At 51.6% G+C, this 13,191-nt stretch overlaps 3 protein-coding genes across 3 annotated transcripts; 2 read left to right on the top strand and 1 right to left on the bottom strand.

Moving 5' to 3' along the window:
- Positions 1-349: 349 nt before the first annotated feature.
- On the top strand, positions 350-4,190 carry BJY04DRAFT_213674 (putative nicotinamide nucleotide transhydrogenase; the record flags this gene model as incomplete). Its single annotated transcript, XM_073714984.1, has 13 exons — positions 350-452; positions 510-1,053; positions 1,100-1,517; positions 1,566-1,683; positions 1,728-2,642; positions 2,688-2,858; positions 2,906-3,160; positions 3,205-3,338; positions 3,383-3,532; positions 3,579-3,747; positions 3,795-3,983; positions 4,034-4,108; positions 4,159-4,190. The coding sequence occupies 13 exons, from the start codon at positions 350-352 to the stop codon at positions 4,188-4,190; spliced, it is 3,273 nt and encodes a 1,090-aa protein (XP_073575953.1).
- Positions 4,191-5,153: 963 nt separating this feature from the next.
- BJY04DRAFT_213673 (Zn(II)2Cys6 transcription factor) lies at positions 5,154-7,799 on the bottom strand (the record flags this gene model as incomplete). The annotated part of the gene is made up of 9 exons (XM_073714983.1): positions 5,154-5,646; positions 5,719-5,972; positions 6,032-6,070; positions 6,525-6,679; positions 6,737-6,868; positions 6,925-7,385; positions 7,442-7,557; positions 7,658-7,681; positions 7,740-7,799. The coding sequence occupies 9 exons, from the start codon at positions 7,797-7,799 to the stop codon at positions 5,154-5,156; spliced, it is 1,734 nt and encodes a 577-aa protein (XP_073575952.1).
- Positions 7,800-8,093: 294 nt separating this feature from the next.
- Positions 8,094-12,367, top strand: BJY04DRAFT_229291 (ABC transporter ATP-binding protein; the record flags this gene model as incomplete). The annotated part of the gene is made up of 9 exons (XM_073719034.1): positions 8,094-8,165; positions 8,216-8,403; positions 8,461-9,117; positions 9,184-10,364; positions 10,412-10,587; positions 10,663-11,165; positions 11,222-11,337; positions 11,388-11,575; positions 11,626-12,367. 9 exons carry the CDS (start codon positions 8,094-8,096, stop codon positions 12,298-12,300), a joined length of 3,756 nt encoding a protein of 1,251 aa, XP_073575951.1. The 3' UTR covers positions 12,301-12,367.
- Between the last annotated feature and the right edge of the window lie 824 nt (positions 12,368-13,191).

Below are 13,191 nucleotides of genomic sequence, written 5' to 3'. Positions count from 1 at the left end.
CCGATGTCCCCGGCTATTGTCCGTCCGTATTAACAGTGACTCGTGGAAGAATGCTTTATTTATCCTTTGGCCGAGCCGGCGATCTCCCCGCAACCCCGTCCTGTTCCCCCGCTCCATCCTCCACACAGCCTTGCACTAGCTCTTCTAGTCCTCCACTCACTTGACAACCTCGAATGAGCTCTACTTATCTCGTCTAGGCACTCGTTTCCCCTCTTTCGCTTTGATCTGACCACTCTACCTTGGATGTGCTGGGAATACCTCTTACTTTTTCTCTCCCTTGCGTCCCTGGAATGAGTCGTGCCGCTCTGGTGACTCAGTTCGCCTCTGTGTTCTAAACTTTGAAACAAAGATGAGTGCACCGTTCTGCCTGCGGTCGACGTTGAGGCCGTGTCGAGCGGTCTTTAGTACCTTCCTAGGCAGGTCTAGGTCTTACCTCTCGGTGAAACAGTCGTGTAGGTCTCCGATGGTGGAAAGGGTTGACGCGTTAGCTGATCAAGCAACACATACAGTGCTCCAAGCCCGAACCTTCTCTCATTGTCCTCAAAGTCGCAGCCTTGCCTCGTCTCTTGATTACAGGGCCTCTCGCGCCTACGCAACCAGCGCCTCTGAAGCATCGCCAGTTCCTGTCGTCACGTACTCCTCCTTGACCGTCGGAGTTCCTCGCGAAATATTCCCAAACGAACGCCGTGTTGCCCTCACCCCACAAAATGTTGCTTTGTTGCTCAAGAAAGGTTTCTCGCGGGTTCTTGTCGAGCGTGGTGCTGGAGAAGGAGCTCAACTTCTCGACCTAGCATACGAGAAAGCTGGCGCCATTCTGGTCGATCGGGCTACTATATGGTCTGAAAGTAATATCGTGCTGAAAGTCCGCGGGCCTCAGCAAGATGGACCTTTCAATGAGACTGAAGTGCTTCGCTCAGGCAGCACCGTCATCTCGTTCCTTTATCCCGCACAGAACCGGCAACTAGTGGACAAGATCGCTTCCAGAGGCGCAAATACATTTGCCATGGATATGGTTCCACGCATCTCCCGTGCGCAAGTCTTTGATGCTCTCAGGTATGTAGCCTGCTCCACCGGAATTGCTCTATCTGACACAACGCAGCTCCATGGCCAATATCGCCGGATATAAAGCGGTTCTTGAGGCATCAAATCATTTTGGCCGATTCCTCACGGGACAAGTCACAGCTGCTGGAAAGATTCCTCCAAGTAAAGTTCTTGTTATTGGCGCTGGTGTCGCCGGATTGAGCGCCATTGCTTCAGCCCGCCGGATGGGTGCGATTGTGCGTGGGTTCGATACTAGACCTGCTGTTCGCGAACAGGTACAGTCCTTAGGCGCTGAATTTATCGAAGTAGACATACAGGAAGACGGTGCGGGACAAGGTGGTTATGCGAAGGAAATGTCGAAGGAATTTATCGAAGCGGAGATGAAGCTTTTCATGGAGCAGGCACGGGAAGTGGACATAATTATAACCACTGCGCTCATTCCTGGACGACCGGCTCCAAAGCTGATAACAAAAGAGGTAAACACCATTATCGATAATATGGAATACACTCCTGACCAAATGTAGATGGTCGCTGCGATGAAACCCGGATCTGTCATTGTTGATCTTGCTGCTGAGGCTGGTGGAAACTGTGAAGCCACCGTTCCTGGCCAGCTAATCAAGCATAATGATGTTACTGTCATAGGTATGTGGGCCGACTATTATCGCAGATGTTTCTAATCAGTGCAGGCTACACTGACTTTCCCTCCCGTTTACCGACACAATCATCGACTCTTTACTCGAACAACATCACAAAGTTCCTCCTCTCAATGGCTCCACAGGAAAAGTCTTTCGGCATTGACCTGAATGACGAGGTTGTGCGAGGGTCCATTGTCACGCTGAATGGAGAGATCCTGCCCCCAGCGCCTCGACCCGCACCGCCGCCAGCTCCAAAAGCTGAAGCAGCAACAGCCCCTTCGACGCAAAAGGCAGAGCTGGCTTTGACCCCATGGCAAAAGGTTTCTCGTGAGGTCGCAACCACGACTGCTGGAATGGGAACTGCACTCGCTCTGGGAAAAGCAACAGGTCCAATCTTCATGAGCAATATGTTGACATTTGGTCTTGCCGGTCTTGTCGGTTATCGCGCGGTCTGGGGCGTTGCTCCGGCCCTTCATTCTCCATTGATGAGCGTTACCAATGCTATCTCGGGCATGGTCGGTGTTGGTGGCTTCTTCATCATGGGTGGCGGTTATCTCCCAACTACGGTACCCGAACTTCTAGGCTCCGTTTCGGTTCTTCTGGCATTCATGAATGTATCGGGAGGCTTTGTCATAACAAAGCGCATGCTCGACATGTTCAAGCGACCTACAGACCCGCCCGAGTACCCGTGGCTGTATGCCATTCCGGCAGTTGTGTTTGGTGGAGGCTTCATGGCAGCAGCTACTACCGGTATGGCCGGACTGGTGCAGGCCGGATACCTCGTTAGTAGCGTTCTCTGCATTAGTTCCATCTCCGGACTCGCGTCTCAACAAACAGCCCGTCGCGGAAACATCTTTGGTATCCTCGGTGTCGCCGCCGGAATTCTCGCTTCGCTCGCGGCTGTCGGGTTCTCCCCTGAAGTGCTGACACAGTTTGCTGGAGTTGCGGGTGCCGGCGCTGTCATTGGTAAGTCTTCCACGAATCACTTCGTGCTCTGCTAAAACCCTCTAGGTGCATTAATTGGACGTCGTATCACTCCAACCGGGCTTCCACAGACCGTTGCCGCTCTGCATTCCGTTGTTGGTCTTGCGGCCGTGCTGACGAGCGCTGGGAGCGTGATGGCGGACATAGGCGACATCACGACACTGCACTTGGTAACAGCATACCTTGGAGTCCTCATCGGTATTCCTCCCAGATCAGCTGTTTGTCCTGTACATTGACTGTCATAGGTGGTGTCACATTTACGGGATCTATTGTCGCTTTCTTGAAACTGGCAGGTCGCATGTCCTCTCGGCCGCTAATTCTTCCCGGACGACATCTAATCAACTCGACGCTGCTCGGTACCAATGTTGCCACCATGGGCGCCTTCCTTACGCTGGCGCCGGGTAGTCCGCTCATTGCTGCCACATGCCTAGGAGCAAACACTGTGCTCAGCTTTGTGAAAGGATATACCACGACTGCCGCCATCGGTGGTGCTGATATGCGTACGTTTACCACTGATCATTTCGGCACGCGCTAATCTCTATAGCCGTCGTCATTACTGTTCTGAATGCATATTCCGGCTTCGCGTTGGTTGCTGAAGGCTTCATGCTTAACAACCCGCTCCTTACGAGCGTCGGCTCACTGATCGGCGTCAGCGGTTCGATTCTGTCGTACATCATGGTAAGTAAGCCGCACTAATGACATAGTGGAAGCTGACAATGCAGTGCGTGGCAATGAACCGGTCCTTGACAAATGTTCTATTCGGCGGCATTGCAGCCCCTCAGCAGTCCCAAAAGAAGATCGAAGGGAAAGTCACCGAGACCAATGTTGAAGACACCGTTGACGCATTGGCCAATGCGGAAAGCGTGATCATTGTACGTCGAGCCCATGCTAGGTCTATTGCTTTGCTAATGATTCTAGATTGTCGGATATGGTATGGCTGTTGCAAAGGCACAGTACGCACTGGCGGAGATCACACACATGCTCCGCTCGAAAGGGGTCAAGGTCCGTTTCGCTATTCACCCTGTCGCCGGTCGCATGCCTGGACAGTGTAATGTCCTACTTGCTGAGGCCTCGGTGCCTTATGACAGTCAGTTAACCCACCCTTATAATTGACCTCCTTGCTAACAACAGTAGTCGTACTGGAAATGGACGAGATCAACGACGACTTTGCTGATACCGATGTAACTTTGGTTATCGGTGCCAACGATACCGTCAATCCCATTGCGCTCGAGCCGGACTCTTCCATCTCCGGAATGCCAGTTCTGCAAGCATGGAAGAGCAAGGAGGTGATTGTGATGAAGCGCGGCATGTCTAGTGGATATGGTGAGTGTGCTTTACCAATAAGCCGGAGAATAACGAACTGACAATCATAGCCGATGTTCCCAACCCGATGTTTTACATGCCCGGCACACGGATGCTCTTCGGAGACGCGAAGACCTCTTGCGATGGTAAGTGTCACCCCCCACCTGATACTGAACGGGTAACTAACAATCTGTAGCTATCAAAGCTAGCCTGGAGGCTCGTAAGTAGAAGCATGGATTTTTCTATTCTGCATGGTTGTCGTGTCCTGCTAGACAATATTTCTTTTTACCAAATGCAATAAACGCACTGCAGGTCGCGAGCAGTGCTTTCTCAACCATAAATTTGTTATTGTACCCTGTAACGATACAGGCACATTTACCCCCCAGAGTCTCCGATTTACCGCCAAATCCCGTCAACACTCACTTGTCTCCAAGTCTGGTCTCTGATCCCGCAGGTTATCGTAGAATTGAGACGCGCACTCTACTCCAGCTCCTTCGAGATCATATCCTCAGCAGGAGGACCTCGGGGGCACTCTACAGTCTGGAGCTGCAGAGTGCTCCCGAGACATCAGTCGCTCCTGCCTGTATCGAATGTGCTATCGTTCACCTGTCCATCGCATTTTCCACGCACGATCCGGCCAGGGCAGGTAAGAGCGACCAGCACCATGCCGACCGTAGCTTCCCAAATGCCAGTTCCTTGAGATGGGTCGTGCCTTCTCGATTCGAACTTACTCCGTTGCACCTTCCCCGGAACGACCGCAAATTTTCAGGAAGGGTCATCTTACGCAAGCGATATCTCAGTACCTTATACATGCGTCGCCTCCGACGAAAGAGCTCTAAGTGTACCAGTACTGTCAGATAAACATAGATAATACTCTGGTATTCGATATTAGGATATCTGGGTCAGAATGGTGGGCGTAGCTGAAGTGACCACTGCCACCTGGGGTCTTATCAGAAAATCCAATTTCTTTTCAAACTAAACTGTTTCACCTTTCTATACGTAAGCTGAATATCATTGGAATAACAGCATCCAGAGCCGGACATTCTCGTCAGAAGCGTGATTGTATATGTAGAAGACAGGAGGAAGAAAGAAAATGGAGCATGAGTAGGAAGCCGAGTAGATGCTAGCAAACAAGACCGACACAGCGTTGCTACCATTCATATAACAAAAAAGCACACACACAACTTTCAATCAGAAAGGCAGATCGTTATAATCCAACAAACCCATGACATGATGATTAAACGAAACCCACCCCTCCAGCGACGCGGCCTGCTGCCCTTGCCCCTGTCCCGACCCAGTAATTCCCTGTGGCTGACCGGACGCATCCACCCCAGAGTATCCCGAGCCCGGAATTCCCGCTTGCGCAGAACCAGAGAGGTCATATCCGTGACTTGGCTGGATCTGTAGACCCAAGGCACTTAGTTGGGCATCGACCTCATTTCTAATATGGGCGTATTCATCCTGCGACGGCGTCGATGCCTTCTTGAGCTCGTTGTACTTGACCGCGACACCGTAGAAGACTTGGAACAGCCGGTGGTGCTTGGCGATAGCAGCGGAGTGTTGGCAAGTAGATTCAATTGAGTTGACGAAATCGTGCATCTGGGCGAGGTCTTTCTCGTCGCCTGTTTCTATTGAGTGACAGAAGAGTACGATGAACGGGACGAATGGGGTGAATAGTATGGTCCTATGGTGGATTCGTTGTCAGCGAAAGGTTGACCCTCAGAGGATAGCATAGATGCTGTTTTGGGGGCCTTACCAGTTCACGTATGCTGATAGGACAAACGATGAGGCTTTTGTTGAGAGTTCGTAAACTACTGCCTGGTGGGATTCGAGCGCAGACCTAGCGGTGGTGATACAGTCGGTGCTGAAAGTGGCTGCGGCGCCATCTCGACGGGGCATGGCGCGGTGTATCAGCGTCAGGAGAGTGAGGTATTGAACCTCGTCGGCTGCGGAGGCGAAGGCAATCTGATCCCGGACACGTTCATCGGCTGTAGACTGCAGCCATTGTTTCTGAAAGTTGTCAGCATAAGAACCGCGCATAGGAGAGGAATAGCAGGTAAGCAACTGACACACAGTTCCTGTACGTTGGCCTGGGAGTCCAGTAACTCCTGGGCTAGATTTAGTACGCGTTGCGTTTGGATTTCTCCCGGTAAATGGAGAGCGCTTGCCGAATAAAGCTGCTCGTAAATTCTGCCTATCAAGCTGGCCAACTTCACATATAAGTATATATACCGGAGAGGCGGCGACGATGGGGGATTTGCAGTTGACCACAAGAGAGGAATATCATAATCGGGTATTGTGGACGAATGGCCAAGCCTGAGACAAAGGCTCTTTTCAAGCCAATAAACAGCACAATAGAGCAGTTGTTTTTTATTCCATTCGTTCGCTATCTCCGTGGGAGGGGTAGTGATCAAATGGAAGCCAAGCGAGCGTGAAGAATGAGCTGCGGCGCCAATAAGACTCCACGCGAGAGAGGGCTTGGATACATCCAGGGCGTACATTGCCTTATTTCGCAGGATTAGTCGCAGCCAAGGGGGTTCCAATGGCGACTGGGAGGCGTACCGATAGTAGAAGAGCAAATATCATGTCATAGCTCGCATCGACGCATAGAGGAAGTTGGGAAAGTGACAGCTCAATATTTGTCTGGCACAGAGAGACAACGGTACGGTGGTCTTCAGACCGAGCACCACCTGGCTGTCCTATTTCCGTGGCCATGTCTATTGATAGTTTAGAAGGAGTTGGATTACCCCGGGCCCGGTGTGATTGATACGTACTGAATAGGACTAAGTTGAGAATGATGAACTCGGCGTCCGAATGTGGCGAGAAGTAAACCTTCAGGCACAAGTCGGACAGGCTCCGGGGGCTGAGAAGCCAGGAGATGCAGCTGAAGAAGAAGTCCATTCCTTCTGCATGATAGTCAGTTGAGTTGTTCAGAGTGGAAATGGCTATTGATGAACCCTACCTTGAGCTCTCTGCAAGATTTGAACAGCAGCATTCAACGGAGGTAACTCACGACCTGCTGGGGTTGAAGGCCGCACAAGTGTAGACGAGGGCAGGCGATTGGTGAAAGCGTCACCAATCTGTCGCAGTGTGCATAGTAGCTCCCCGATCTCATGGTTAGCCGAAGTGCCTTCACCTGATCCAACGAGACGGTGCACGAAGTCGATGGCAAAGGATGAGTGAGCAGTCATGGAGGTTTGGCCTTCCACTGTCACCTCATCAGTGACGCCCACCGCAGTTGGTGTAGCTTTACTATTCCATCTCTGACTGTCAGCATCTGATCTCTCGGGAGTCGACTCTCCCATCGTCGAGCTTCCTCTATGGTCGAGTGGCAATGACGGAGTTGCTCTGAACCCGGGAAGTTCTTCAGCCAATGCAAGAACCCGACCGAGACGTTCCTCAATTCGGTCAATCTTCTCTTCACTATAGTGACGGTTGGAGTCAGATACGCGCCCGCTCAACAGGTACAAGAAACATACTATTCGGAGGAGATCAGAACCCGTCGTCGCTTTTGTTTTGCAAGATCCCGGGTGGTAAGACACGTTCCTCCAGAGGAACGACAGCCGGCGCAGGGGAAAGTTCGATCACATCGGATCTGGCTGGGTCAGTGAGATGTAAGTGAGATGTAAGTGAGATGTAAGTGAGATGTAAGTGAGATGTAAGTGAGATGCCAGTGAGATGCCAGTGAGGCCCACCTTTCGCTGCCTACAGCGATCGCACTGGTCCAAGAAGGTTAGTTTGGCTTGACTACGGCATGACGGCTTCGGGGGAACTTACGGCGCGCGACAATAGTGAGCTGTTCGAAGCAGCGTCGGCCCCCGAATGAACGTCAGGCATGTTAGCTGTTTGAGATGAGAAAATGATGAGCGGAGAGGGGAGTTCGCGCCCGAGGAGCCCGCAGAAGAAAGAAGAATGGGTGGCGGAGTGCGCGGAACCCGCGATGGAGATAGGGTGTCCTGCCCTGCTCGGCGCCCGCTCAACGCTGCCCGCAACCCCCGTTTTCCCGTTAGAGTATACTTATATCAGGGCGATAATCATGTCATATTCTCTTCATTATCATTATGGGAGTGCAAGGCGTTCCCTTCCGCACTTTGTCCACTCGTTTAGCATTCTTGACCCCCCAACTCCACCATGTCCCCCGATCAAGAGAAGGAACAGCCACTCGACGAAAGGAGCCCTGGAGGAGCTTTTAGTGGCTATGTGGTAAGCCAATCTGATTGCAAAGAGGTTAAACCACCCCTAAAATTTACCAGCGCATTTTTCACTATGGCACGTCGGCGGAATATACCTTACAACTCCTGGCCACTGCATGTGCACTAGGCTCTGGGGTAGGCATGGCCATGGTCAACCTAGTCTTTGGCCAGTTTGTGACCCTCATTTTGGACTATTCATCTGGTAACCTGGATCCTGCTGCCTTTCGGTCAGGCGCCGGTCGACTTGGGTACGTCTATAAGATCACCACTCACGCTCCACGCTCAAAAGGTCTAACCGCAGCCAGACTCTACTTCTTCATCATCGGAATCGGACGATTCTTTCTCACCTACGGCTACAGCACAATGTTTACCATAGCCGCCTACCGCATTACGAGAAACATTCGACGCGACTACGTCAAAGCTGGGCTGAGCCAGGAGATAGCATACTTCGATGCAGGCACCGGGGGGTCCCTTGCAATGCAAGCTACCTCCAACGGTAAACTGATTCAAGGAGGCGTGTCGGAAAAGCTAGGGCTCGTTATTCAGGGATTGTCCGCCACGATCTCTGCCTTTGTTTTGGCCTTTGTCACCCAATGGAAGCTAACACTAATTTGTTGCTGCATGGCCCCGGCGACACTTATCGTCATCTCAGTCGCCTCGATCGTTGAAGCTTCGATTGAAACAAATGTCTTGAAGATCCAGGCCCAGGCCGGAGCCTTTGCGGAAAGCATCCTCTCCAGCACACGGACGATCCAAGCTTTTGGCCTTCGGTCTCAATTGATCAGAGACTTTGACAAGTTCTTGAACGCATCAAGAGAGTTAGGAAACAAGAAAAGCCCGCTCTTTGGCTGTATGTTCTCGGCTGAGTACTTCATTATGTATGCTGGGTTTGGACTGTGTTTCTGGCAAGGGATTAAAATGATAGCTGGCAATGAAGTCGACGAGCCTGGTGACATTTTCACGTTCGTTTCTTCCCATCTTCCGCTTGCTCTGTCTTGAGAGACTCTAACCCTCTAATAACCCGATAGTGTTCTTATGTCGGTTATCGTGGCATCGTCGAGTCTGACAGCCATCGCACCGTACCTGATCGACTTCACCCGCGCCGCCTCTGCAGCTGCTGAACTCTTTCAACTTATCGACCGGACATCTTTGATCGATCCTTTCAACGAGTCTGGAGAACAGCCGGAAGATGTTGTCGGTAATATCGACTTTACCAGTGTCACATTTAGCTACCCCTCACGTCCCGGCGTCACTGTTCTCAACAAGTTTTCGCTCCATTTTCCTGCCGGCAAAACAACTGCTCTCGTGGGCGCCAGTGGTTCAGGCAAAAGTACAATCATTGGGCTTATCGAGCGGTGGTATAACCCTGGGAGTGGAGAAGTGACCTTAGATGGCCGTTCCATCGATTCTGTCAACCTCAAGTGGCTACGCCAGCAAATCCGGCTTGTGCAGCAGGAACCTATTTTGTTCGCTGGTACTGTGTTCGAGAACATTGCAAATGGCCTTGCTGGGACTCCCTGGGAAAACGACTCGCCAGCTGAGAAGATGGCTCGAGTCCAGGACGCAGCCAAGGTCGCCTTCGCCCATGACTTTATAAGTGATCTTCCCAATGGCTATGACACTGTCATTGGCGAGCGAGGTGGCCTTCTATCAGGTGGTCAGAAACAGCGCGTAGCAATTGCCCGAAGTATTGTCTCCCAGCCAAAGATCTTACTTCTCGATGAAGCCACCAGTGCACTGGATCCTCACTCTGAAGAGGTTGTTCAACAGGCTCTTGACAACATCTCCCTTGGCCGTACAACCATCACTATCGCCCACAAACTCGCCACTATCCGGTCGGCTGATAACATCGTGGTAATGGAAAAAGGTCAAATCGTTGAGCAAGGTACGCATCGCTCGCTGCTTGACCAGAACGGCGCCTACGCCAGACTTGTCAAGGCGCAAGATCTTAGTGTCGCTACACAGCACGCGACTGCGACGGCGGAAAGCTCGGAGGACACTGATGAAGAGAAGCCAGCTGCTGAGTTGACCGGTGAGTTGACTCGATACTCGACCATGACTCGCGGCCGCATGGAGAAGCAGGTGGCTCGCGACGACTATGACAACTGGAAACGGATCGGGCTGCTCCACACGGTCTGGCGGCTTCTCATTTCTTCTCCAGACCTGCACTGGGCCTATTTCTTTCTCGTGTTTGGCTGTCTGGCGGGTGGTAAGTCCAGCTACTCTTTAATTAAGCTTAGGCTAATAATATCACAGCTGCATCGTTCCCTGCACAGACAATCCTGATGACGCGGTTCATCGAGGTCTTTCAGTTCACTGGCGACAAGATGCGAGAAAAGGGCAATTTCTTTGCGCTCATGTTCCTGGTCCTAGCCATCGGATTGCTGGTCGTCTATTTTATCATTGGATGGTCATCGAATGTCGTCGCACAGGTACATGCCCCTGCAGGCCTCTAAAGGTCCAATGGCTAACAGGAACAGACCCTTAGCCAGCAATATTGAAGACAGATCGTGAACGACCTGCTACGACAAGACCTGCAATTCTTCGACCGACCCGAGAACACAACGGGAGCCCTAACAAGCCGCGCCGATTCCTACCCGCAAGCGGTATTCGAGCTCATGGGTTTTAACGTTGCTTTGATACTCATTGCCTGTGTTAGCGTTGTGGCGTGCAGTATCCTGGCTATAGTCCACGCATGGAAACTGGGCCTTGTGGTCGTGTTTGCGGGACTCCCACCCATGCTGCTTTCTGGATACCTTCGTATCAGGATGGAAGGGGCAATGGACCATAAAATCGGCAAGAACTTCTCTGCTAGTGCATCCATCGCTTCTGAGGCAATGAATGCAATCAGGACAATCTCTTCGTTGGCTATCGAGAAGACAGTCTTGTCCCGGTACACAACGGAGCTAGATAGTGCCATTTCGTCGTCGACGAGGCCGTTGTTGTTGATCATGCTGCCATTTGCGTTTACTCAGAGTGTTGAGTACTGCTTTCTGGCTTTGGGTTTCTGGTATGCATATCATCAGCCCTTTGTTTAGCACCTTGCTCTTATTGACCCCTCTATAGGTACGGGTGCCGCCTTGTTTCTTTCGGCGACTTGAGCATGGTCAATTTCTTCATTGCGTTCCTGGGTGTCTACTCTTCAGGCACGCAGGCTTCGATCATGTTCGGATTCTCCAGCAGTGAGTACTCTTTCCGTGCATTGCATGTGGCTTCTGCTGACAGAAAGCAGGCATGACCAAAGCAACCAACGCAGCCAACTACATCTTCTGGCTCGAGCAACTTCACCCAACCATCAAAGACACAGATGAGAATCGTGATGTTGGCCCCGGCGACCTCAAGTCTCTCGAGCTGGATAGTCTGCAGTTCTGGTATCCTATGAGACCACACGTGCGTGTCCTCCGCGGCGTTGACCTCACTGTAAGCATCATCTATACCCATCCATAGCGACATCACTAAGACCATCACAGATCAAGAAAGGCCAATTCGTCGCCTTCGTCGGCGCCTCCGGCTGCGGCAAAAGCACTATGATCAGCATGCTGGAGCGCTTTTACGACCCTACCTCAGGACATCTCAAAATCAACTCGACGCCGCTCCCTTCAATCAACCCATCGCTGTACCGCAACGAAGTAGCCCTCGTGCAGCAAGAACCCACACTTTACCCCGTCACAATCCGCGAGAACATCGCCATGGGCAGTACATCCGACAACAAAGCCTCGGTTCTTGACTCCGACATCGAATCTGCCTGCCGCGCCGCCAACGCCTGGGACTTCATCTCTTCCCTCCCAGAAGGCTTAGCTACAATGTGCGGAAACAGCGGGACACAACTCTCCGGTGGCCAGCGGCAACGCATCGCCATCGCCCGCGCGATATTGAGAAAGCCTCGCATCCTCCTCCTTGACGAGGCAACGAGTGCACTGGATACACAGTCTGAGCGGATCGTGCAGGATGCGTTGAACCAAGCGGCTGCGGAAGGTGATCGGATTACAATTGCTGTTGCGCATCGCTTGTCGACGATCCGGCATGCGGATGTCATTTGTGTTTTTGAGGGAGGGCGGATTGCGGAGGCTGGTACGCATGAGGAGTTGCTTGCTACGGGGAGGTTGTATCCGAAGATGTGTGAGGCGCAGAATTTGGGGACTTGATCCATAGATCCATTTTGGTCAGGCTGAAGTATAAGTAGGTTGTTTTTCTTTTGCGATTTGCTGTCCATTCCTTTCTTCCTATCTAGATACATTTCTTTAATTATCACCCAACATATCTCTTTCTATTTTACTTTTGCAAACATGATTTCTGGTTGGCTATAGCTTATCCTCAGCCTACCCCATTCAGTTCTCATCCTTGTCACCCGGGGGCACCCTTTTCATTTAATGAACAAGTTCTGGGTTGAGTCCGCCTAAAACATGGGAAGACGGTGTCGAATCCAGATCTCAGGTAGGATATGGTAAGTTCGCTGAGGTGGACAGAGGATTGTTTCTTTTAGGCAAGATAAACGACACTAAGCCTGGACTGAAACTTCAACTGATAAGCTCACCTTCAGCGAATGTCGAACTCTCAGCGCTCGACGACGACTATCTGATAGAAGATCTTTTCTTCTAGTGACTCTAGCAAGCGAGCAAGTTGAAGAGAAATTCACATCCGAACTTGTCAGCCAGAGGGCGTAGTCTGAGGCCCCTAGTAAACTGCGTATTTACATTGTTTCTGCGGGTCGCTATTGCCTCCGAGCAGGGTTGGTGCTCAAAACTTCATGTATGGCATAGATAGCTGCACCCCGACGTTTCCACCAGCTTAAGGTTCTTAGTGAGGCGGGTTCCCATTGCAAGGTCAACCTTCTTCTCGTACCAATCAGATGCTCCTAGGTACTCCAGAAAGATGAAGATGTCGCGGCGCTGAGGTTCGACGCCCAACGCGTCAAGCAAATGCGGCCATGACTCAAAGTCTACCGTTGCTCCCTTTTCGCCTTTCAGCAGGCGCAGGATGCGTCCATGAATATTCTTCCCTCGAAGGCCATTCCGATGCTTGGTCATTTCCGAAAC

Source organism: Aspergillus karnatakaensis (genome assembly GCF_047715665.1).
Source record: "Aspergillus karnatakaensis strain CBS 102800 unplaced genomic scaffold BJY04scaffold_4, whole genome shotgun sequence".
Lineage (NCBI taxonomy): Eukaryota > Fungi > Ascomycota > Eurotiomycetes > Eurotiales > Aspergillaceae > Aspergillus > Aspergillus karnatakaensis.
Note: the sequence above shows the minus strand (reverse complement) of the source record. Positions and strands in the feature narration are given on the sequence as shown.